A 20,328-nucleotide genomic window follows, 5' to 3' on the forward strand; every position below is an offset into this window, starting at 1 on the left:
GTGGTGCATCGTAGAGAAGTTTTACAGACCCAAACGCCCCACTAAAAGTTTTTGCTCTGATGTATTTTTTGCGCAATGAGCAGGCCTGCAACCTGCCCACGCAGCGGGGAGCATGCTGTGTTGGCGGGGTTTGGATTGGACGCCCGTGCCCTACCTCGTGGGCCCCACCTAACCTTCCTCGCCTCAGGCTAGGTTGTATATTCCCCCCATCCCGAATTTTTTTTTCTCGCTCCTGCTCGGCCTTCCTATCTCACCACCAAACAAGAACAAATCACACTATCAAACATAAAAAACGATTCAGATTCTCCTTATAGTGAGAATCATTGAATCTTCTTTCGCTTCTTGTTCATTCTTCCACGGACTTTCGTACGCGAAAACTGCGGACATTCGGCCCTGTTTGCCCCACCAAACCGCCAACTCTTCTCTTCCACTATTCTTAGATCGCAAGCCGGGCTTGTGATCTAGGAATCTTTCGCAACCAACACCGCGACCATGGCCGACAAGGGACTCGAGGATGTCCCCGAAGGTACGTCGGATCTCAGCAGCTTCTCAGGAGCGGTTTTCGCAAGGAGCTATCGGATCGAGGGGTTGAATGCGCCAAGTTGCGCAACCCTCTGCCTCTCCAGCGCTGGACTTGCCCGAGCCTGGGGCTTAATGACTCCTTCTTGATAGCGCAATTATCTATATTGATTCAGGCTAACACCCCCTGCGCCGGCTACAGGGCAGATCGAGTCCAATTACGATGAGACCGTCGACTCTTTCGACGAGATGAACCTGAAGTCGGAGCTGCTTCGTGGTATGTGGGCAAACAAAAGAAAAAAATCCCTGTCCTCCCATTCGCTCCCACATTTGGCGCTAACAAGGGTGACCGCTTCCCATCAGGTATCTATGCCTACGGTTTCGAGCGCCCGTCTGCTATCCAGCAGCGCGCTATCATGCCCGTTATCAAGGGTAGGTTTCGCCCAATACTGGTTCAGGCCAACTTTGATCGTGCACGCGCAGCCCCCTAATATGCATGTTTTACAGGCCACGATGTCATTGCTCAGGCTCAGTCCGGTACCGGCAAGACCGCCACTTTCTCGATCTCGGTTCTGCAGAAGATCGACACCAACGTCAAGCAGTGCCAGGCCCTGATCCTTGCCCCGACCCGTGAGCTTGCTCAGCAGATCCAGAAGGTCGTTGTTGCCATCGGTGACTTCATGAACATTGAGTGCCACGCCTGCATTGGCGGCACCAGCGTTCGTGATGACATGAAGGCTCTTCAGGACGGCCCCCAGGTCGTTGTCGGTACCCCCGGCCGTGTCCACGACATGATCCAGCGCCGCTTCCTCAAGACCGACGGCATGAAGATGTTCGTCCTTGACGAGGCCGACGAGATGCTTTCGGTATGTTCTTGGCTCTTGTATCACCTGCGGCGAAGCATATGAGGACTTGATACTAATGCACTCTATAGCGTGGTTTCACCGAGCAAATTTACGACATCTTCCAGCTCCTCCCCCAGTCGACTCAGGTTGTCCTGCTTTCGGCCACCATGCCCCAGGACGTCCTGGAGGTCACGACCAAGTTCATGCGCGACCCCGTCCGCATCCTGGTCAAGAAGGACGAGCTTACCCTGGAGGGTATCAAGCAGTTCTACATTGCTGTCGAGAAGGAAGAGTGGAAGCTCGACACCCTCTCGGACTTGTACGAGACTGTCACCATTACCCAGGCCGTTATTTTCTGCAACACCCGCAGAAAGGTCGACTGGCTCACGGACAAGCTCACTGCCCGTGACTTCACTGTGTCTGCCATGCACGGTGACATGGACCAGGCTCAGCGTGACCTGATCATGAAGGAGTTCCGCTCGGGTTCGTCCCGTGTGCTTATTGCCACCGACTTGCTCGCTCGTGGTATCGACGTCCAGCAGGTATCGCTGGTCATCAACTACGACCTGCCCGCCAACCGTGAGAACTACATCCACAGGATTGGTCGTGGTGGTCGTTTCGGCCGAAAGGGTGTCGCCATTAACTTCGTCACCGCCGATGATGTGCGCATGATGCGCGAGATTGAGCAGTTCTACAGCACGCAGATTGAGGAGATGCCTATGAACGTCGCCGACTTGATTTAAGATACAATACGTAAAGAATTGCCGATCAACATCATCACAAACCATACCCACACACATACACTTGTCTCTCCGCCGCCCGCAAACCCCCTACTTCTGTCCGACACCCATCACATTACGCGCCTAAAAAAAAATTTACACGCTTCGGGGCATCAGTGCTGAGAGTTTGATAGAAGGGAGGGGAAAACTGTTTCTGCTGGGTGTTTTGGGGAAATTTCTGCGCTTTTTTTTTTACGTCTCTTCCTATTTCGTTCACAAAAGTGGTTTGCATCTGGAGGGTTTGGCCGCTCTGCCTGTCGACACCTTAATTCTTACGGGAAGGTGTTTTTGATACTCTGCTGCCAAGATAATTCGGCAGGATCTGCGGTTTCTTCAGTCACGTCTCTTTTTTTTTTTTTCCTTTTTCACGTCATGTATCTGTTCCTAGGTAGTGCTCACGCGACGACCATGAAAACGTTCATAAATAACTACATGCGCCTGGGAAGCGATGCGATGCGATGCGAAGTGATGTGTGTAGATAAAATGATGAACCTGCGAGTATCCGTGACTTAGTGCACCACCAAGTCAGATTTTAACTTTGGCCCAAAACACATGCGATTAATGATCGACATTAGCATTGGGCAGGTAAGATATTTTAGCAAATAACTGCGTAGGGGTTTTAAGTTTCTAGTCAGGTGCGGGCTCTGTTGCAGTCGCTGCAGAATTAAATTGATAATATTTTGGCGGCTCAGCAATGTGGCGCTTTGCTTCTACCGGCTAGAGAAGGTAGGTGCTCGTTGTAGCACACATGGTCCCACTCTTGGAGCAACGCGTCAATCGTGAATTTACTCCATCCTCCTCCATCTGACCGACATCACTGCAGTCAGCTACATCCCGGGTCGCACCAATTTCCAGACCTACATCTTATTTCACCATCAATCGCACTGCTTTTATTGCCGCCAAGCATCTTCGAAGCAAAAAGTTAAAGTCAATTCCTTTGGGAAAGTCAACTTAAGCAATGGACCGCAGCCTCGACGAGATCCTGGCGGAGCGCCAAGTCAGTACCATAATGCGGTGGCCTCGGCCTGCTACTTGATGCTGACATCGACGCAATTGTAGACCAAGAATGGGAGCCGAGGCTCCCGCGGACCCCGCAACGGCGGCGGCGGCGGCGGCGGTGGAGGTGGCAACAACAGGCGCCGCGAGCGCGAAAGGCAGGACTACCCACGCGACGGAGTCAGAAAGGTACGTCGACATGATTTACTCGATACATCTTGCGGTGGACGGGCTGGCGACTGAACTTGCTCTGGCGATGATTGCTAACTGGCTCCTCGCCAGGTTGAACATTCTCGCCCTCTCCCCCAAACATTTTATCTTTTCCGTCGAGGCCTCTTTTCTCGTCCTCCGTCACCAGCTAGTCCAGCTAGCCAGCCCATCTCACGCACTCGAAGCCCAAGCAAATCTGTGGAGTGTGGACGTGGAAGGACGAAAATTAGATGGCAAACACAACCCATTACCTCAAGCTAACGACTGCCTGTCTCGTGTTTGTTCGTTGACGGAAACAGAGCTATCGAGACGATCAATCTCGTAACCTGGACTCGTGAGTTCTGCCTGGCGACTACATATTCGAGAGATGTGAGAAAGATACTTGGGGAACCTGTAGGCTGATAATGCGATGCTGTTCAGCGAGTGGGTTCACGACAGATATGACGACAACGGTACTGTTCCGTCTCCAGCGAAATACATACCGCGAATGCGACTGCTGATAAAGTAACGACTAGACTCCCGCCGTGGGGGCAGGTATTCGCGCCGCAGAGACGATGACCTCGATAAGGAACAAGGGTGAGCTTGGAACCCAAGGTTACGATGCGCCGAAGGCCGCCCAGCACGGAAATGCTGACTGAAACTCGCCTGCAGAAGCTCAAGGGGCACAAAGATTCGGGTGGAGAATATCCATTACGAGTTGACCGAGGAAGATCTACAAGTATGTTTAGGTTTCATTCATCCGGAAAGCTCGGTGTGTGAGCAGATACTTACCACTCTGGACAGGGACTATTCAGTCGTATCGGCCCAATCATCAGTCTCGAGCTTCTCTATGATCGCTCCGGCCGGTCAGAGGGCGTGGCTTATGTGACTTATGAAAGTCACAAAGACGCAACCTTGGCCGTCAAGGACTTTGACGGCGCTAATGCAGCAGGTGATTTGCATCACGAACTCCTGAAGCACAACAAGCATATGACTAATGTCAAGTACAGGCCAACCTATTCGCCTCAGCATAATCCCAGCCGGCGTTGGCTCACGTCGGAACCCGTTCGATAACGCCGTGAAACCAGGAAGGCCATTGTCGGAGCGCATAACAATGCCATCAGGCAGGAACCGATCTCTATCACCTGAAGAGGACGCAGCACGCCGGGGTATTGACAGATATATCCCTAGCGGTTCGCGCTCTGGCAGCCCATATACCTCGGGTAATCGTCGCGACGGTCGCCGGCCGGGTGCCAGGAGGGAGCGTGGCGGCGGCGGCAGTGGTGGTGGTCGTCGTAGAGGCGAGGGCGACGAGGGAGGCGGTCAGCGGCCTGGGCGTGATTGTCGCACCAAGAAGACGCAAGAGGAGCTCGATGCTGAAATGGATGATTACTTTGGCGGCGGCAACAGCAACAATGCTACCACTGCCCCAGCTACAGCTTCCACGACCGCTGCTCCAGCCAACGGAACTGTGGATGATGACATCGACATGATTGCTTAGGATGATGATCATTATTTGACCCCTCGTCAATCTGGGCTGATATCCTTGCCCGCAATGCGGTGTCGGCCTTCGTATGGTTCGAAGCTAGCAACGTATCTAAAATCTTAAGAGAGGCGCATCTTTGGGCTAAGAAGGGCTTATTCAGCGATGGTATATGACTGATATTTGTTTGTCTTGATTGCCTCATGATGTTGCACATGTATATATATCTTCCACTCACTCAAAAAGGAGCACTAGTGTTACTGCAAGCCGCTGCCTTCTTCCCTTCCAGTGCGTTATCTACAACTGGAATCGCGCATCATCTCGACCTCAAGTAGTCATTCCGTCTTCTTCCTCTTCTTGTCCATGCCCTCACTCATCGCCTCAGCCACATCCTCCACCGTCATGCCCCTTTTCCTGCTCCCAATCTTCTCCTGGCCCAGCACGGTATCCTGGGCCACGGCTTTGAAGACACCGGCGGCGCCGGCGAACAACTCGGGCCCAAAGCCCCCGTCGACGCTGTGGGTGTTGCTGATCTCCTCCATCTCCCTGACCCACCGGTAAGCCTTGGGCGGCATACCGGTGACAGCGCCCTCGGCCTGCTTGAGCTTGGCCGGAGCCAGCTCCTCCAGCGCGGATTTCAGGTCTCCCAGCACGCCTAGGCGGTGCGCCGTCGTGAAGGCCTGCACGGCGATGGCCGAGAAGCCCTTGGACAGCGACGCAAAGCACATCTTGAGCCCGGATGCCGCCCCCACGTCCGCCGAGATGGGCCGCGCGTTTAGCGTAGACTGCAGAAGCGGGTGGACGTCGGCAAGGCTGCTGGGGCCAGACGTCGGGCAGAGCGGCACCTTCCACGTTTTGGGCGCCGCGGCATCCTGAGAAGCAGTTTCTGCCGCCGGCGGCTTGGGCGGCCCGCCGAGGATGCAGCCGTCGATGAAGACGACGGGCGCGCGGGCCCGGGCGAACATGGCAGCCACATCGCGGCATGTCGCGGGCGAGACGGCGTTCATGTCGGCATAGTACAGCGTGCTGCTACTGCTTTCGCCCCTCTGATGCGTCTTGGAGAAGGCCAGGGCGTCGACGACGCGCTGCGCCGTGGCGGCGGCGTCGGCGGGCGGGACCACGGACAGCACCACGTCGGCCCAGTCGACGAGTGCAAGGTCGTCCTTGAACAGCGTCGTTATCCCCGCCTCGGCGGCGCGCTGCTGCGTGTCCTTGCTCCTGTTGGACACGTTTGTGGCCACTGGGAAGGAGTGCGCCAGCAGCAGGCGGGCGATGCCGGCGCCCATGTCGCCGATGGAGAGGATTGCGACCTTGGGGAGGGGTTTTTCTGATGCCATCTTTTTTTTGGTGGGGATGGCTGTTGATCGTGAGAGATAGACGGCCTAGTGTATTTCTGAGGTCCGAGATGGGATGAATATAACAATATTCTGCCTAATATGGGGGCTGATAGGCAAAGTGTACACGGAATTGAGTTATACTGGATCGTGACCTTCAAGACTAAAATTCTCGCATTAACAATATACTTGTTGCCTTCTGTCGTCTCAATTTATATCAAGCAAACGTGTACCAAAGTTAGCTCGGTTAAAGATGAAGCCGCTGTCAAGTTTCAGGATCAGATGTAGAATCTCTGGTCGATGCACCTATGATGCTCGTGCTGAGATATGAGTCGCGGGGAGAGCTTGCGTGGGGTAAGGATGCATAGAGAGCTCTTTAGTGGATCAAAGACGGCATGCACGCTATACACAAAAGGAAGGGATTGTAAGCTTATATGCGGGCAACTCAAGTTGATGTAATTAGAAACATGTCAGTCCCAAAATATCTTTATTTTTCACTCAACGGTCATTGTCGTCGATACTGAACAAACTCTGGCATGTCCCATTAAATGCAGGCACGGCACATAGTTCTTTACTAATATGGCGATGGGTACCGTTAGAAAACTGCTTTAATTAGGTTCCTATCTATCACTGCCAAAAGAAAAAAAGCCCGGTGAACTGTCTCCTTCAGTATTCAATGCATGAATTTCCTTAAAGTTAAGGGTGACGAGTTGCTATGGTTAGACGACCAGTTATAGCCATGGATCCTACACTTCACTGGTGATCTCCACGTAATGACACCGACGATTTACATTGTGGACTATTTACAGCCTGGGTTTCCCCGGCCATGCCAGCTCCTACACTCCTTCCTTTATCCCGTCTGAACTCGCGTTCTACATAATTCTAAAATCGATGTGGAGAAAGAACGGACCGCTTCCCCAGGACGTGCTCTAAAAGTTTGAGCGGAGCTTTTGTTCAGGTCTATAATGAAACTGATCAGCGAGAACTCGAACATATGGAGACTTGAAGCTCCCGGTTGCGATTTATGAGTCAACCTAACCGCACGCGGATGCTATGCCAATGACTGATGCTACATTCAGGGGAAGTGGACGCTGGGGATACCGTGGTGGGGATGGTGCGTCGGATAGGGAATGGGACACGGTCGAATGCGATGTAAAAAATGCGTGATCGAAGTACCTGTCTGTCTTAAAAGATGGCCGGGCTAGATATCCCGGCCATTATTGGATACGAAATCTGATAATGAATGATCTCCTCTTCAGATCCTATTAGGTCATAGTGGTCTTCTTGAACGCGAGGTCTAATGATACCGATATGTACGAATGACTGTTTCATGATCCGTTACCTGTGGATTGCAGAGGTTTGTAACACCAATATGAGATTTTCTGGATCTGATCCCCAACAAATAGAAAACTTGCCTGCCATGCTTTAGTGATGTTGCAAGAAAAGTTGAGTTTAGTGTCCCAGCATCATGGAACACGATCGGAAGTTGGTCATAAAAGTTGTGCGCTCTCTCCCTTCTCTGCTTTTCCTCCATCTAAGTGCGTGCTTCGACCCTGACCATGATTGTAGCAAGATCAACATTCTTTTCCCCGAGGGCGCTGCCGAGACCCACGTGTTGTATCTGCACGATCTGTGCCGCGTCTGTCTCGGTCTCCACAGAGAACTGTTCCTCGGGGATTGTTTCCGAAATCACAAGAGTGGCGGCTGAGGCCAAAGGAGACGTCTCTTGTTGCGTCGAAGGTGAGCTGTTGTCATGCCGACTTGTGTTGTTCTTTACAGGGTGCAGGTATACGATATCGGTTTTGAAACTTGCACTTGTCAGCGAGAAACACACAAGGGCAAGGGCTCACAGAACGAGCACTTACTGCTTCGCTACTGTCAAAAGGGTGTTGACAGACGCTAGTCGAGTATGCAACGAATCTCGTAGCTCCTTGAGCTCGTGCTCCTTGAACAGGGCCCAACCCACCTTCCTCCAGCTCCCTTCGACGCCACAGGCCTCACCGCGTCCGATGGCTTTGTGGTAGCTTTTGGTTCGTTTTAGAAACTTGCCAATAGTGTCCATTGACTGTATAACAATGACCGACACCGCGTTGACTGTGGCCTGCGGAAAGAGCCGTACGTCGCTGGCGCGGTGCATCCTGCTGATCTGAATAAAGGCGTCTTGCATCGCGCAAAGCTCGGCCATGGCCTCCTGGTATTCGATGCTGGCGCCGCTCGTGCCGGACATGATGTGGATTAGCTTGTTGGTCATGTTGGCGCCCGCTATCAGATCGCCAACGGAGTAGCCAAAAGACATGGCTGAGTGGGTGCCGTCATGTAAGCCTAGTGAAGATCTGCAGGTGCCACAAATCCTGCCAGGATATTACCTGTCTATGAAGTTACTTGGATGGGAAGACAGAGGCGAGAGCAGCAGAAGATGTTGATTATCTAAGGAAGGGAAATCCCACCACCTGCAGACAGGCAAGGCATTAGATTAGGACTGACCAACGCCTGAAATGCTGGGAACACAAGCGCATACAGTGCAGATTCCACTGGCCACTTGACTCCCGTCCGTTTCAAGGCTCAGCCATCCAGATTGCCTGGGTGATATACTTGCGTAACACATGTGCTAAAGCATAAGGGCCAAGAAGCAATGGGGATAGACTTACAAAATGGCGTGGTTAATATTAGACGACGGCTCTTTTATGGTAATCATACATACTGTACATCATGTTGCTACATTTCCACTATATCCAACGACTAGACCCTTCCCACAAGTAAGAGTTCGGTGCATCGACCTTGGTAAGTATGTGACCCGGATGGCCTCCGCCGCTGGAGCTTGAGGCAAGGTTGAGATATATGCCTGAGCTCGACAAAGCACCAAAGTGTCCCTCTACGAGACTAAGGGGCTGCTTGTCACTGGCATGTCCTCCCTCGCCCATTTCGGCGGTGCTTGAGGGCGTGGTTCCGAGAAGCAACGACGGAAGTCGCTGTGTTTCTGGCGACGGCGATGGTTGCAGCGGTTCAACCAGGAATTGGATGTAAGATCCTGGCGACACAACACTGTTTGGTGTAGTCTCGCCACCAAAGGCCGCCATGAAAGTCTCCAAATCTTCCGACCCTGATGATGAATATGTCGTCTGCGGGTCAAGGGACAGAAGGCCCCTTTTGGCGCCCCAGCCACCTCCACCGCTCACTATGATAGAGATACTGTTAGAACAGGTGCACTATTGCACGAAACTCTAAAGACTTCGGTCGACTTTCTGAATTTTTGACTTACAGACTCGGTGTAGACGGCCGCCCTCGGCCAGAATGTTGGAGAAGTGTCTTGCAAAAGTCTCCGCCCTCTTTTGCTCGTTCTTGACCCCAGCCTCGTCTACAGAAGTAGACAAACCTTTGAGAAACTCAAGGCTTGCACAGTCCTCGGGAATAACCAATGCCCAGGTCCTGTTGGAAGTTGGACCAGCTTCCGGGAGCAGCCTCGCGCGCGTGTCAATCAGAACGTGCATGGCAGTTTCGAGCTCCTCCGACGCAGGAACGGGAGAACCGTCCACATCGATCTGGCGCACGATGTTGCCGAGACCCGATGCTATTCTCCTTGGTGAAGTCAAGGGGAAAATAGGCACAGAGATGTTGGCGTGGGATTGAATGCTTCCGGCCGATGCTACGATGTGCTGTGTTTCTTTTTCTAGTGCATCAACGAGCCTAGGGACTGTGCTGGTCGCAGACTCATGCTTCCACTTGCTGGCTATAAGCGTGAACGGTCGACCGTTTTGGAAAACGGTGTTGGCCAGGGGCAGGGTGGCATCTACTGCGCGAAAGTCGCCAAGAAAAGGGTTCAGACGCATGGAAATGGATGGGCGCGCGTCTTCCGAGCGTTGCATAAAGCTGGAAGATGTCGCCCCAGAGTCCTGCTGCCACAGACCTGGGAGTATGGCGTCTTGGTAACCCTGAAGGATGGAAAGGCCGCTTGACGGGGTGTCATGCAGAGACTGTGGGCAAAGGCTATCCACTGCTGCGCAGAGGATATTTACATCTGCTTGGGACGTCTCTGAGCTGCAAAGACGTAGGCTAGAGATGAGCGCTGCCATGAATTCCGAGTCGTCAAGCCACCTGGAAATGTCTCTTGATACAAGGATGGCTGCCGAGTTCGTTGGCTGCGAAACAACTCCATTCTTTTCTGCAGCTCCTTGCCACGCTGCTATGCGGCTTAGAGTGTCTTGCTACGCCAAGTCAGCACACATGGTTTTGGAGGATATCATAATTGTCCTGCAGGATCTCCTAGGACCGCAATACCTTTGTTAATGAACCGTTACCCAAAATGGATAAACGATCTCGACTTTTGCTTGCACCCAAAGTCGACGCCCATCTTCGAGACGCGATTGTCTGTGCAGACGGATATGCCCGCAGGCCAATTGAGCGGAGTGACATTTCACTTGTGAGTACGACTCTGAACATATCAAATACAATCACAAGCTAGATTCTGATTGCTCAGAGGGATTGCGTTTTGTCGATCCAAGATCACCTCGTCACCAGCACGACCACCAGCGATCGGGTTACATCAGGATCCACCCAAGAATCGCCTTGGATCCACCCAATCGACCAAGGGTGCACAAGCCTCCCCCGCTGGAGTGGCGCCTGCTATGGGCTGTGGCGGTGCTGTCTGGCTCTGGAAGCACTCAATTTTCAAGCTTTGGTGGGTGCGATGCCTCCCGCCTGCAGGAGGTCCATTGGATAGCGCATGCAGAGAAGAGTCACACTGCTCACCACTTACGCCCGCCGCCTGCACCTAGCGGCAGAATATTTCCTACCTCCCCCGCACCGAGTCGCGCGTCTGTGGGTTGCTACAACCCACAGCACCCAAATCGTCACCACGTCTCGTCTACTCTCCCGCGCACTCTTGGTGCGTCCGTCACCATTCATATTTCGAGTAGCTACAATGGCAACCAACAGCGGACGCGGCAATCCCAGTGAGTTTGCTCCTCTCCTTTGTTATACTACATCTTGTCGATATGGACATGCATGTTTCTTCAAGTCCCCAGTTACACACTATCTCATGGCCGTCCATTGAGTCACACCACTGACGCATTGTGATCTGTAGTTGGGTCTACCAAGGGCCCCGATGACGGGACACCTCCCCCTCTGTCCCAGGACACCAAATCTGCCATCCAAGAGACCACATCTACCGGCAACCCTGGCACCCATGCTGCTGGTCAGGATGCTGGCGCCGCCGAGGCTCCAGCCAAGGTGAAGACCGCAAAAGAGTGTACGGCCCCCGTCAAGCCTTGTCTTTCCCCCACAAGAACTTCCGGTTGACGCGATAAATAGTGGAAAAGGAACGGAAAAAGGCCGAGAAGCAGGCCAAGTTTGAGCAAAAGAAGGCGGCGGCGGCAAGCAAGGCAGCACCAGCAGCTGGCGCTGACAAGCCAAAGAAGGAAAAGGCCAAGAAGGCTGAGGAGCCTGTTCTCCCGCCGTACGAGAACGATACGCCACCCGGCGAGAAGAAGCGTCTCCGGCCCTTGACGGACCCTCACTACACAGCCTACAACCCTGTTGCCGTTGAGTCGGCATGGTACGACTGGTGGGAGAAGGAGGGCTTTTTCAAGCCTGAGTTCACCAAGGATGGAAAGGTCAAGGATGAAGGCAGCTTCGTCATTGTCCACCCCCCTCCCAACGGTAGGTGCTTTTTTAAAACTAGGAGACTGTAATACATGAACTGTTACTGATGCGGTTCGACTTCTTCAGTTACCGGAGCGCTACATATGGGACACGCACTTGGAGACAGTTTGCAGGACCTGATGATCAGGTATGAGAGGATGCGAGGCAAGACAACCCTCTGGGTGCCTGGTTGTGACCATGCCGGTATCGCAACCCAGACTGTCGTTGAGAAGATGCTGTGGAAGAGTGAGCAGAAGACGCGCCATGATCTGGGTCGTCCAGACTTCATCAGCAAAGTATGGGAGTGGAAGGGAGAGTACCACGAGAAGATCAACAATGCCCTTCGTAAGATGGGTGGAAGCTTCGACTGGTCAAGGGAAGCTTTCACCATGGACGAGAACTCAACCGCCGCCGTGATGGAGGCCTTTGTGCGGCTGCACGAGGAAGGCATCATCTACCGGGCCAACAGGCTGGTGAACTGGTGCACTCAGCTCAACACTGCGATTTCCAACCTTGAGGTAGAGAACAAGGAAATTGCCGGCAGGACACTACTGGACGTTCCCGGATATGCGAAGAAGGTTGAGTTTGGTGTTATCGTCTATTTCAAATACCCCCTGGAGGGCTCTGACGAGACCATCACCGTGGCCACTACTCGTATCGAGACCATGCTTGGAGACACAGGTAAGACTGGAGACTTTCACCGAAAGCCCATAGCTGAATCCCTTGCTAACTGAGCCATCCAGGTATTGCTGTTCACCCTGATGATGAGAGGTATAAGCATGTCATCGGCAAGAATGCTGTGCATCCGTTTATACCCGGACGCAAGCTTCCGATTGTGGCCGACAAGTCCGTGGAGATGGATTTTGGTACTGGTGCCGTCAAGCTTACGCCTGCTCACGATCCTAACGATTTTGCCATGGGTCAAACCCACAAGTTGGAGTTTATCAACATCCTCACTGACGACGGTTTGATGAACGAGAACGCCGGTGCGTACAAGGGCCAGAAACGGTTCGACGTGCGATACACCATTCAGGATGACCTTAAGAAGGCTGGCCTTTACGTGGATAAGAAGGACAACCCCATGAGCCTTCCCATGTGCGAGAGGAGCAAGGATATTATTGAGCCAATAATGAAGCCTCAGTGGTGGATGCGCATGCGCGAGATGGCCGATGCGGCGATCGGCGCTGTAGAGGATGGCTCGATCAAGATCAGACCGCAGTCCTCCGAAAAGAGCTTCAAGCACTGGATGAGGAATATCCAAGATTGGTGTATCTCTCGTCAGCTCTGGTGGGGCCACCAATGCCCTGTCTACTATGCTGAGATTGAGGGTGACGAGAACGACCGAGGTGCAAACAACCGGTGGTTCGCCGGAAAGACGGAGCAAGAAGCCGAAGAGAAGGCCAAGAAGGCCTTGGGTGAAAAGAAATTCAAGCTCGTTAGAGACGACGACGTTCTTGACACCTGGTTCAGCTCTGGTCTTTGGCCCTTTTCCACACTAGGCTGGCCCAACACTTCGGCCGAGGATCTGCAAAAGCTGTACCCCACCAGCACATTGGAAACTGGTTGGGATATCTTGACCTTCTGGATTGCCAGGATGATCATGTTGGGCATGAAGTTGACAGGCAAGGTGCCTTTTAACGAGGTGTACTGCCATTCCCTTGTCCGAGACAGCGATGGCAGGAAGATGTCCAAGTCACTGGGTAACGTTATCGACCCGCTGGATGTCATCAAGGGTATCAACCTGGACGACCTGCACGCTAAACTTCTCGTCGGCAACCTTGCATCCACCGAGGTGGAAAAGGCAACCAAGTACCAGAAGCAAGCTTTCCCTCAAGGTATTCCCGAGTGTGGAGCTGATGCACTCCGCTTCTGCATGATCAACTACACGACCAGTGGTGGCGACATCAACTTTGACATCAAGGTTATGCACGCCTTCCGCCGTTTCTCCAACAAGATTTGGCAAGCATCCAAATATGTGCTCGGCAAGCTCGAGAACTACCCCGACTTTGTCCCGCGCGAGAAGCGCACACTTGGCGGAAGCGAATCCCTTGCCGAGCAATGGATTCTCCACAAGATGAACCAGGCCACCAAGGGCATCAACGAGGCTTTGCAAGAGCGCGAGTTCATGAAGTCCAGCCAGCTCGTGTATGCATACTGGTACAACCAGCTTTGTGATGTTTTTATTGAGAACTCCAAGGCTTTGCTGCAAGATGGCTCGCCCGCTGAGCAGGAGTCTGCCATGCAAACCCTGTACACGGCTCTCGAGTCGGCTCTGGTTCTCATTCACCCCTTCATGCCATTCGTCACGGAAGAGCTGTGGCAGCGCCTGCCCCGCCGCAAGGGCGACACCACACCATCTCTCGTTGTTGCTTCTTACCCGCAATACGACGAGGCACTGGACAACGCATCCGCCGAAATTGCATACGAACTTGTGCTTGACTGCTCCAAGGGTATCCGATCTCTGATGGCAGAGTATGCACTAAAGGACGAGGCTCAGGGTAAGTGAACATGAATGTAAATCCGCCAACTTGTAGAGGATTGCTTTACTAACGATCAATCATTTCCTCAGTCTTCATCCAATGCTACGACGACGCCTCCGTTGCCACCGCCCGCAAGGAGCTGCAGTCCATCAAGTCTCTATCGGGCAAGGGTGTTACCGCCGTTCAGGTTCTTGAAGCCAGCGCCAAGCGACCGGCCGGCTGCGTAGTGTTCCCTTGTGGCTCGACGGCCGCCGTCTTCCTGCACGTCAAGGGCCGTGTCGACATCGATGCCGAGATCGCTAAGGCACAGAAGAAGCTTGACAGGGCCTCGGGCCAGATTGACCGCCAAAAGAAAGTGCTGAACGACCCCAAGTACCAGGAGAAGGTGACAGCAGAGCTTCAGGCGACAGAGAAGAAGAGGCTGGCAGATATGGAAAGCGAAGCGGAGGGATTTAAGGCCACGATCAAGCAGTTTGAGGATTTGAAGCTGGAGTAAGCTCAAAGGGGTTTAAGGTCGAGCAAGCGAAATCATGTAGCATAAAATCTGCGGAAATAAAGGGACTTTTGGCGGATACTAGGTAATTTGACATTTGTGTTTCGGTTGCGCAAACGAACTGAAGTGAGTAGATTCACTCCTCGTGTGACCGACCCTACCACCATGGCGTTTGCATCTAATGAGTAGCGGCTTGGGACATTCTGTCCTATTTCTTTGGCATAGTCCAAATCATTAACAGGACGTATCAGTTTGCAAACACGAACAAACAGGTAACTGGTACAAGCACAAGAGAGACAGAGCATAATTAAACAGTTTGTGTATTGCTAGCCCAAGCTGCATTCTTTCCAAATATATCCACCCATGATTTCTATGTACCCAAGCCTCGAGTTGATGAAAATCCTGAGAACGCCCTGTCCCCAAATACCCAAGAAGACAAAGAAAATTAAGGGTAAGGAAAAAAAAAGAGAAAGGTAAACCAATCACATGACGATGCACTTGTGATCCTTTTTATGTTTACTCAAGCGGCTACCGCCCTTCTTGTTCTGGTACGCGCTCATGGCCGCGGTGGCGGTGCCCTGCGGACCCAGCACGCCCGGCGGCGGCGCCGAGATCTCGGTCCAGGCCTGGGCGCTGCCGCCCTCTGCATCGAGCTGCTGCTGTTGATGCTGGGAGGCCGATCCCGCCGCCGCTGCCGCGTCTTGCTGCTGGATGGTGTTGGCATTGGCAGCCTTCTTCTTGCCGCGCTTGCTCTTGGACCGCCGCCAGCCGCGCTTCTTGGCGTCCGACATGTTGCGAGCGGCGCTGCGCTCGGCGCGGCTCTTGCGCCTGCCGAGCACGCTTCCGGTGGCGCCGCGCGGCGTCGCAACCAATGACATGGGAGATGCGGGGACCAGTGGGACGTTGAGGAAGTCGTGCGGGGGGCGCGGGATCGAGGACGACGAGTTGTACATGCCCTCGAGGCGCTCGGCGGCCGGGCGGAAGCCGGGGCCGGAGGAGCCTGGCGAGGCGCGCGGGTGAAGGGGCACGGGGGACACGAGGGGTGCTTCAGGCCGCGGCTCGGCTTGAGTGGCGGAGCCTGGGGCGTCAAAGGCGCCTGTGATCCCGCGTGGGGTGCTGATGATCAGGGGCGTTTCGGGGGGCGGAACTGGTGTGGCCTGCTGGGCGTGGGACGTCCTTGGGGTTATCGGGTTCTGCTGGAGAGGATGCTGGTGGGGCGAGTAGGGCTTGCGCTGGCGCTGTGATGGGACTGGAGGATGAGGCTGGGTTGGAGCGTCATAGGTGGCCGATCGAACCGCGCCTGGTACGGGCGGTTGCTGAGCCTGGGCGATGGCCTCGCTGGGATCGAAGCTTGTGGCCGGTGCCGACTGCGGAATGACGACGGTAGACATACCGACCGCTGGTGATGGCTTGTCCGATGTAGCCTGCTTCGGCCAAGTCTGGGAGTTGGCCAACGACCTGGGACCTGCTGACTGTTGAGAACTGGTGGCTGTGGCAAGGGTGTTCCACATCTGCGAAGGCGACAGAGCCGACGTCGGAATCTGAAGGTCAAGTAGCGGCGGCCCTCCCTGCCGAACAGCCGGCGTGCTCGCAATGGTCGAAGGCGTGAATGCAGCTGCTGCCGGCGTGGGGGTATCCTGGCCGATGTGAGAGACCGCTGGAGAAGCAGCCACGGGTGTCGACATCTTGGAGTTGCGACTGGGCGTAGTCGTCAGATGCCCGCTGCTATCGGTCGAATGGCGAGGAATCGCAGACGGCCGCGGTCCTGACTGATTCGGAGTGCCCGGCGGGCTGACATCGTATATATCTTCGTTGTCACGGATACCCAGCCCTGACGTGCTCGGACTGGGCTGTGATGCGTCAATGCTTCGCGGGCGGCCCACACTCGAGTCACTAACGTGTCCATGTTGACTAGTCGCCAAGACGCCATCGTATGATGACAATCTATTTGGAGCCGTTTGACGTATTATTGGCAACACGGGGTTGCTACGAGATGCTTGGTGCGAGATTTGACTGGGGATCGGCGGTACGGGAGGAGTGGCGGTGCTCGTGTCACCAGCAGGCGGAATGTTGTTGTGCCTCAGGAACGACGGGAGGTCCACAACGGGCGTCTCCTTCTGGTACGGTGGCGGCGGTGGTACCCAATTATCAGCATCGCTCTCATGGGGCGGACCCTGCCGCCCGTCAACCCTTCGGATTTGAGGTGCCGCGGGCTCCGGGCCCGACGCCGATGGGTGAAAGCGGCGATGATTAGCAGCAGCCGTGGCCGCCCGACGGAGGGTTGGACCGGATCGGGGTCCTGTTTGGGAGTATGGATCCTCCAGGGACTCTTGAGGGTCGAGCAGAGATTGACCGTCGCCATCGTCGGACAAAGGGCCGCCTGGCTCGGGCCTCTGCGGGACAGGAGGCACACCGGTTCGTCGTGGAACCAGCGGGTCATCACCATCGTCGCCTTTGGTGCGTTGTGGCATGGGTGGCAAGGGCACAGGAGGCAGGCGTGCGGCTGTTGTGGCAGCCCGCATCACCGAGCTCTGATTTCCCCTCCTCTGCGCTACCGTCCTCCTCCTGACAATTGCGACCTCGGTCTCCATGTCGCGCGTCTCCTCTTCCAGAACCTCGGGCTCAGCATCTCCGACCTCGATGGTGATCTCGGTAACCAGCCCGTCTTCGACGCCGTAGTCAAAGTCGATCAGGGTCAGCCTGCCCCCATCGGCAAAGTCAAACTCATCCTCCTCGGACACTGGCTTGTCAGACAGGCCCTTGGCGCCGACTATCAATCTTTCCTTGAGAGATGAGTCGCCAAACCCGGCGACCCATTTGACAGTGCCGGCACCGCTCAGCTCAGCAACCTTGGACCCGGCGATGAAGGTGTTGCGGAGTTTGTCACACAGCAGCTGCCACTGTGGTACTCTCTCGTTGGCATTCTCCTGACCCCGTGACGTGGACCGCGTCGAGGGTCCGCTGCCCCGTCGGCGCAGTCCTGTGCTATCCGGCGAGCCGTGCTCCGGGTCCTTGCTTGGCGGTTCGGGCGCTGCGTCGAGGTCCTCGGGAACGCCGTAAACCCAAATCTCGTTCCCCTGAAAGCCGGCCGCTACCAGATCTCCACGGTACGATGCTGCCGGTAGGGTACACGGAAGCAGCCTACCCTGCGAGCTCTTGCTCGGAACCGGGCCGGTGAAGTATGTTGTCCCGTTCCGCAGGTCGTCGATCCTCACAGCGCGGAAGGTTTCAAAACTCCTGTCGTAGGTGAATGCCCAGGCCGCCTCCTCAAAATTTGAATCCTGCAGCAGGACGGCATGGCTGCAGTCTCGGCTGGTGTTGGGGAACAGGATAGAAGTGGTCCACAGCCCGCTCATGTTGTCACTCTCCATGTGACTGCCCGCGTCGTAGTAGGGCGCCGTCAATATCACCGTATTAGGCTGGGCAGACTGAACCGTTGTCCCAAGGATCTGTGTCCCGTCAAAGGAAAAGGCCAATGCGTCGACGGCGTCGCACTTTACCGCTCTCCTCTCGGTGCCCATGGCCCCGGGGCTGAGCGACGAGACCTCTATCCCACCCTCGTACGCGGCAGCCAGGACCGAGCCACACGGAGACAGGGCGATGGCGCGGGGGCTGTTGTCCAGGATGATGGACTGTGTGCGCTTCGGCGGGGACCGGGTCAGGTCGTACACATCGACCTGCATCTCGGTCAGGAGCACGGCCAGCAGGGAGCCATCGTCCATTATGCACGTCGCCGCGGGCCTCCTCAGGATCTTGAGCTCCCTCTTGACTTTGATCTCGCGTTCCCGTGCATCAATGACGTAGATGCGCGACGAGTTGTAGGCCAGCAGCTGATGGCCCCGCGGCGACGGGTGGAATTGCATGCCCTCGCCGCCGGGGCAAGAGGACGAGCTGATGGAGTTGGACACCAGCTTGATCACGGTCAGGTTGGGGCGTAGGTAGGCATCGAAAAGGTTGCGCTTGACCTCGCGGGCGAAGAGCCGGCGGAGGTCGGGGAGGTCATCGTCGGACGTGGGGGTCGCACGGCGGGTTTTGTGGCTCGCGGCGTAGGATGGACATTGCGCAAGCTGGTGCTCGTAGAGATGCGCTTGTTGTGATACTGCTCGCCATTTGGAATTTAGGAGTACGAGGGAGGCGAAGGAGTTTGGGTCTGTCAATCGAAGGATTCTAAAGTGGGAGGTTGCAGGAAAAGCGAGCAGAGCAAGAGTCAGTTGTTTTGTTTGTGTTGTTTAGCGGGTGTGTGTGTAGTGTTGGTTGGGGCTGGGCCTGTTTCGTTTCGATCTGCGAACGATTGGGGAAAATCTACAGAGTAGAAAGCTGGCGGCGAGTCAGTTTAAACTCACTGTTCGATGATTTCGTCAGGTAGCCGTTCGAACGAGGACGGGAAAGCCAAAATTGGAGGTTTTTCAGTCGAACCACGTCGATTCACCGACGGTGTTTGCATGAGTTGTGGTGAATCGACGACGTCGGCCATGGTCTCCTCCATGCTTGGCGCGACTCGAGTAGTGGCAGTGGAGGTGGGCGGAGGTCGCTGTCGCGGGACGCGCGCTGCAACCACCTATTATTGTATTTGGTTATCGCTGCAAAGTCAAACTCGGGATCGTCGAGTCAACAAAAAGGCATTTAGACGGTGCCAATAGTGGATGAACATTAAACCTTTTGACGATCTAGCGTAAGGTTGACAGATCAAATCTATTGGGGGAAAAAAAAAGGAGGAATGAAGAAATCAGCCCGTAAGCAGTTGGTTGCTTACAAGGTGGACGGGGACTGATGGGGGGGTTTGTGAAGCAGGTTGGCAGGTTGGCGCTACCTGAGCTGAAATTAGAGCTACCGACAAGACGGGACGAATAAAAATGGCAGCACAAGTACGACACAAGTACGACCCAGCACATCGAAACCTAGTAAAATAGATGCATGTTTGGTTGGTTGTTTGGTTGGGTCGTACAAGAAGAATTTTTGTACGTGGGCGATTCGCCTTTCCGGACCCTGAAGATACAACACGAGGCGCCGGGCAAGATCTACATCGGACAGTAATACTGGTTCGAGCATAAGGAGCACCACGTTAGGCACTTTGGAGAGCAGGTTATTACTGGCGGGTTTTCTCTTTTTTTTTTTTTTTTCTTTTTTTTTTTTTTCTTTTTTTTTTTCTTTTTTTTTTTTTTTCTTTTTTTTTTTTTTTGTATCGATCAATCTAGCTGACGAGATCGGTTTCTCGCTAGTTTCTCCCTTGGTTCCTCTGTTTCCAACCTTTCCAGGGTTCTCTTGGCACATCGGGCGACACTTTACCCTCCATCACACAAGCCATTTTTGCTAGACCTACCTTCACAAACCCAACGCCGGCCAATCAAGACGGACCAAAAGTCGCAGCCCATGCACCAACAACGCCCAGCTTGCATGTTGCTTTGCATTTGGGCCTAGCCTGGGTTCGGGCGGGATGAAAATGCGCAGCAAGCATGATTATTGTTGGTCACACAAGGTTAAACTGCGGAGTAGGCCAAACGTTCGACAGGTTGACTGACGTACGGAGCCACTAGACCTACAGTAGGTACATATCGGGCAAAGTGACGGTTAGC

The 20,328-nt window shown here is 54.3% G+C and overlaps 7 protein-coding genes across 7 annotated transcripts; 3 read left to right on the forward strand and 4 right to left on the reverse strand.

The window, feature by feature from the left end:
* The first annotated feature begins 227 nt into the window (after positions 1-227).
* MGG_04400 (ATP-dependent RNA helicase eIF4A) lies at positions 228-2,601 on the forward strand. Its single transcript, XM_003710967.1, has 5 exons — positions 228-526; positions 722-796; positions 883-951; positions 1,027-1,385; positions 1,454-2,601. The coding sequence occupies exons 1-5, from the start codon at positions 493-495 to the stop codon at positions 2,105-2,107; spliced, it is 1,191 nt and encodes a 396-aa protein (XP_003711015.1). The 5' UTR covers positions 228-492; the 3' UTR covers positions 2,108-2,601.
* A 274-nt stretch (positions 2,602-2,875) lies between these two features.
* On the forward strand, positions 2,876-5,156 carry MGG_04399 (uncharacterized protein). The gene is made up of 8 exons (XM_003710968.1): positions 2,876-3,140; positions 3,203-3,328; positions 3,649-3,683; positions 3,770-3,801; positions 3,865-3,925; positions 4,001-4,067; positions 4,133-4,280; positions 4,339-5,156. Exons 1-8 carry the CDS (start codon positions 3,102-3,104, stop codon positions 4,827-4,829), a joined length of 999 nt encoding a protein of 332 aa, XP_003711016.1. The 5' UTR covers positions 2,876-3,101; the 3' UTR covers positions 4,830-5,156.
* MGG_04398 (6-phosphogluconate dehydrogenase) lies at positions 4,825-6,470 on the reverse strand. Its single transcript, XM_003710969.1, has one exon. It carries the CDS (start codon positions 6,146-6,148, stop codon positions 5,147-5,149), a length of 1,002 nt encoding a protein of 333 aa, XP_003711017.1. The 5' UTR covers positions 6,149-6,470; the 3' UTR covers positions 4,825-5,146.
* Positions 6,471-7,487: 1,017 nt separating this feature from the next.
* MGG_16530 (uncharacterized protein) lies at positions 7,488-8,441 on the reverse strand (the record flags this gene model as incomplete). The annotated part of the gene is made up of 2 exons (XM_003710970.1): positions 7,488-7,953; positions 8,011-8,441. 2 exons carry the CDS (start codon positions 8,439-8,441, stop codon positions 7,680-7,682), a joined length of 705 nt encoding a protein of 234 aa, XP_003711018.1. The 3' UTR covers positions 7,488-7,679.
* Positions 8,442-8,784: 343 nt separating this feature from the next.
* MGG_16531 (uncharacterized protein) lies at positions 8,785-10,646 on the reverse strand. Its single transcript, XM_003710971.1, has 3 exons — positions 10,421-10,646; positions 9,405-10,347; positions 8,785-9,320 (listed from the first exon to the last, which is right to left on the reverse strand). Exons 1-3 carry the CDS (start codon positions 10,580-10,582, stop codon positions 8,872-8,874), a joined length of 1,554 nt encoding a protein of 517 aa, XP_003711019.1. The 5' UTR covers positions 10,583-10,646; the 3' UTR covers positions 8,785-8,871.
* Positions 10,647-10,902: 256 nt separating this feature from the next.
* On the forward strand, positions 10,903-14,945 carry MGG_04396 (valyl-tRNA synthetase). The gene is made up of 6 exons (XM_003710972.1): positions 10,903-11,094; positions 11,226-11,390; positions 11,453-11,800; positions 11,870-12,463; positions 12,526-14,280; positions 14,352-14,945. Exons 1-6 carry the CDS (start codon positions 11,064-11,066, stop codon positions 14,756-14,758), a joined length of 3,300 nt encoding a protein of 1,099 aa, XP_003711020.1. The 5' UTR covers positions 10,903-11,063; the 3' UTR covers positions 14,759-14,945.
* Positions 14,767-19,938, reverse strand: MGG_04395 (uncharacterized protein). The gene is made up of 2 exons (XM_003710973.1): positions 19,099-19,938; positions 14,767-18,922 (listed from the first exon to the last, which is right to left on the reverse strand). The coding sequence occupies exons 1-2, from the start codon at positions 19,239-19,241 to the stop codon at positions 15,238-15,240; spliced, it is 3,828 nt and encodes a 1,275-aa protein (XP_003711021.1). The 5' UTR covers positions 19,242-19,938; the 3' UTR covers positions 14,767-15,237.
* Between the last annotated feature and the right edge of the window lie 390 nt (positions 19,939-20,328).

Source organism: Pyricularia oryzae, chromosome 1 (assembly GCF_000002495.2).
Source record: "Pyricularia oryzae 70-15 chromosome 1, whole genome shotgun sequence".
Classification (NCBI taxonomy): domain Eukaryota; kingdom Fungi; phylum Ascomycota; class Sordariomycetes; order Magnaporthales; family Pyriculariaceae; genus Pyricularia; species Pyricularia oryzae.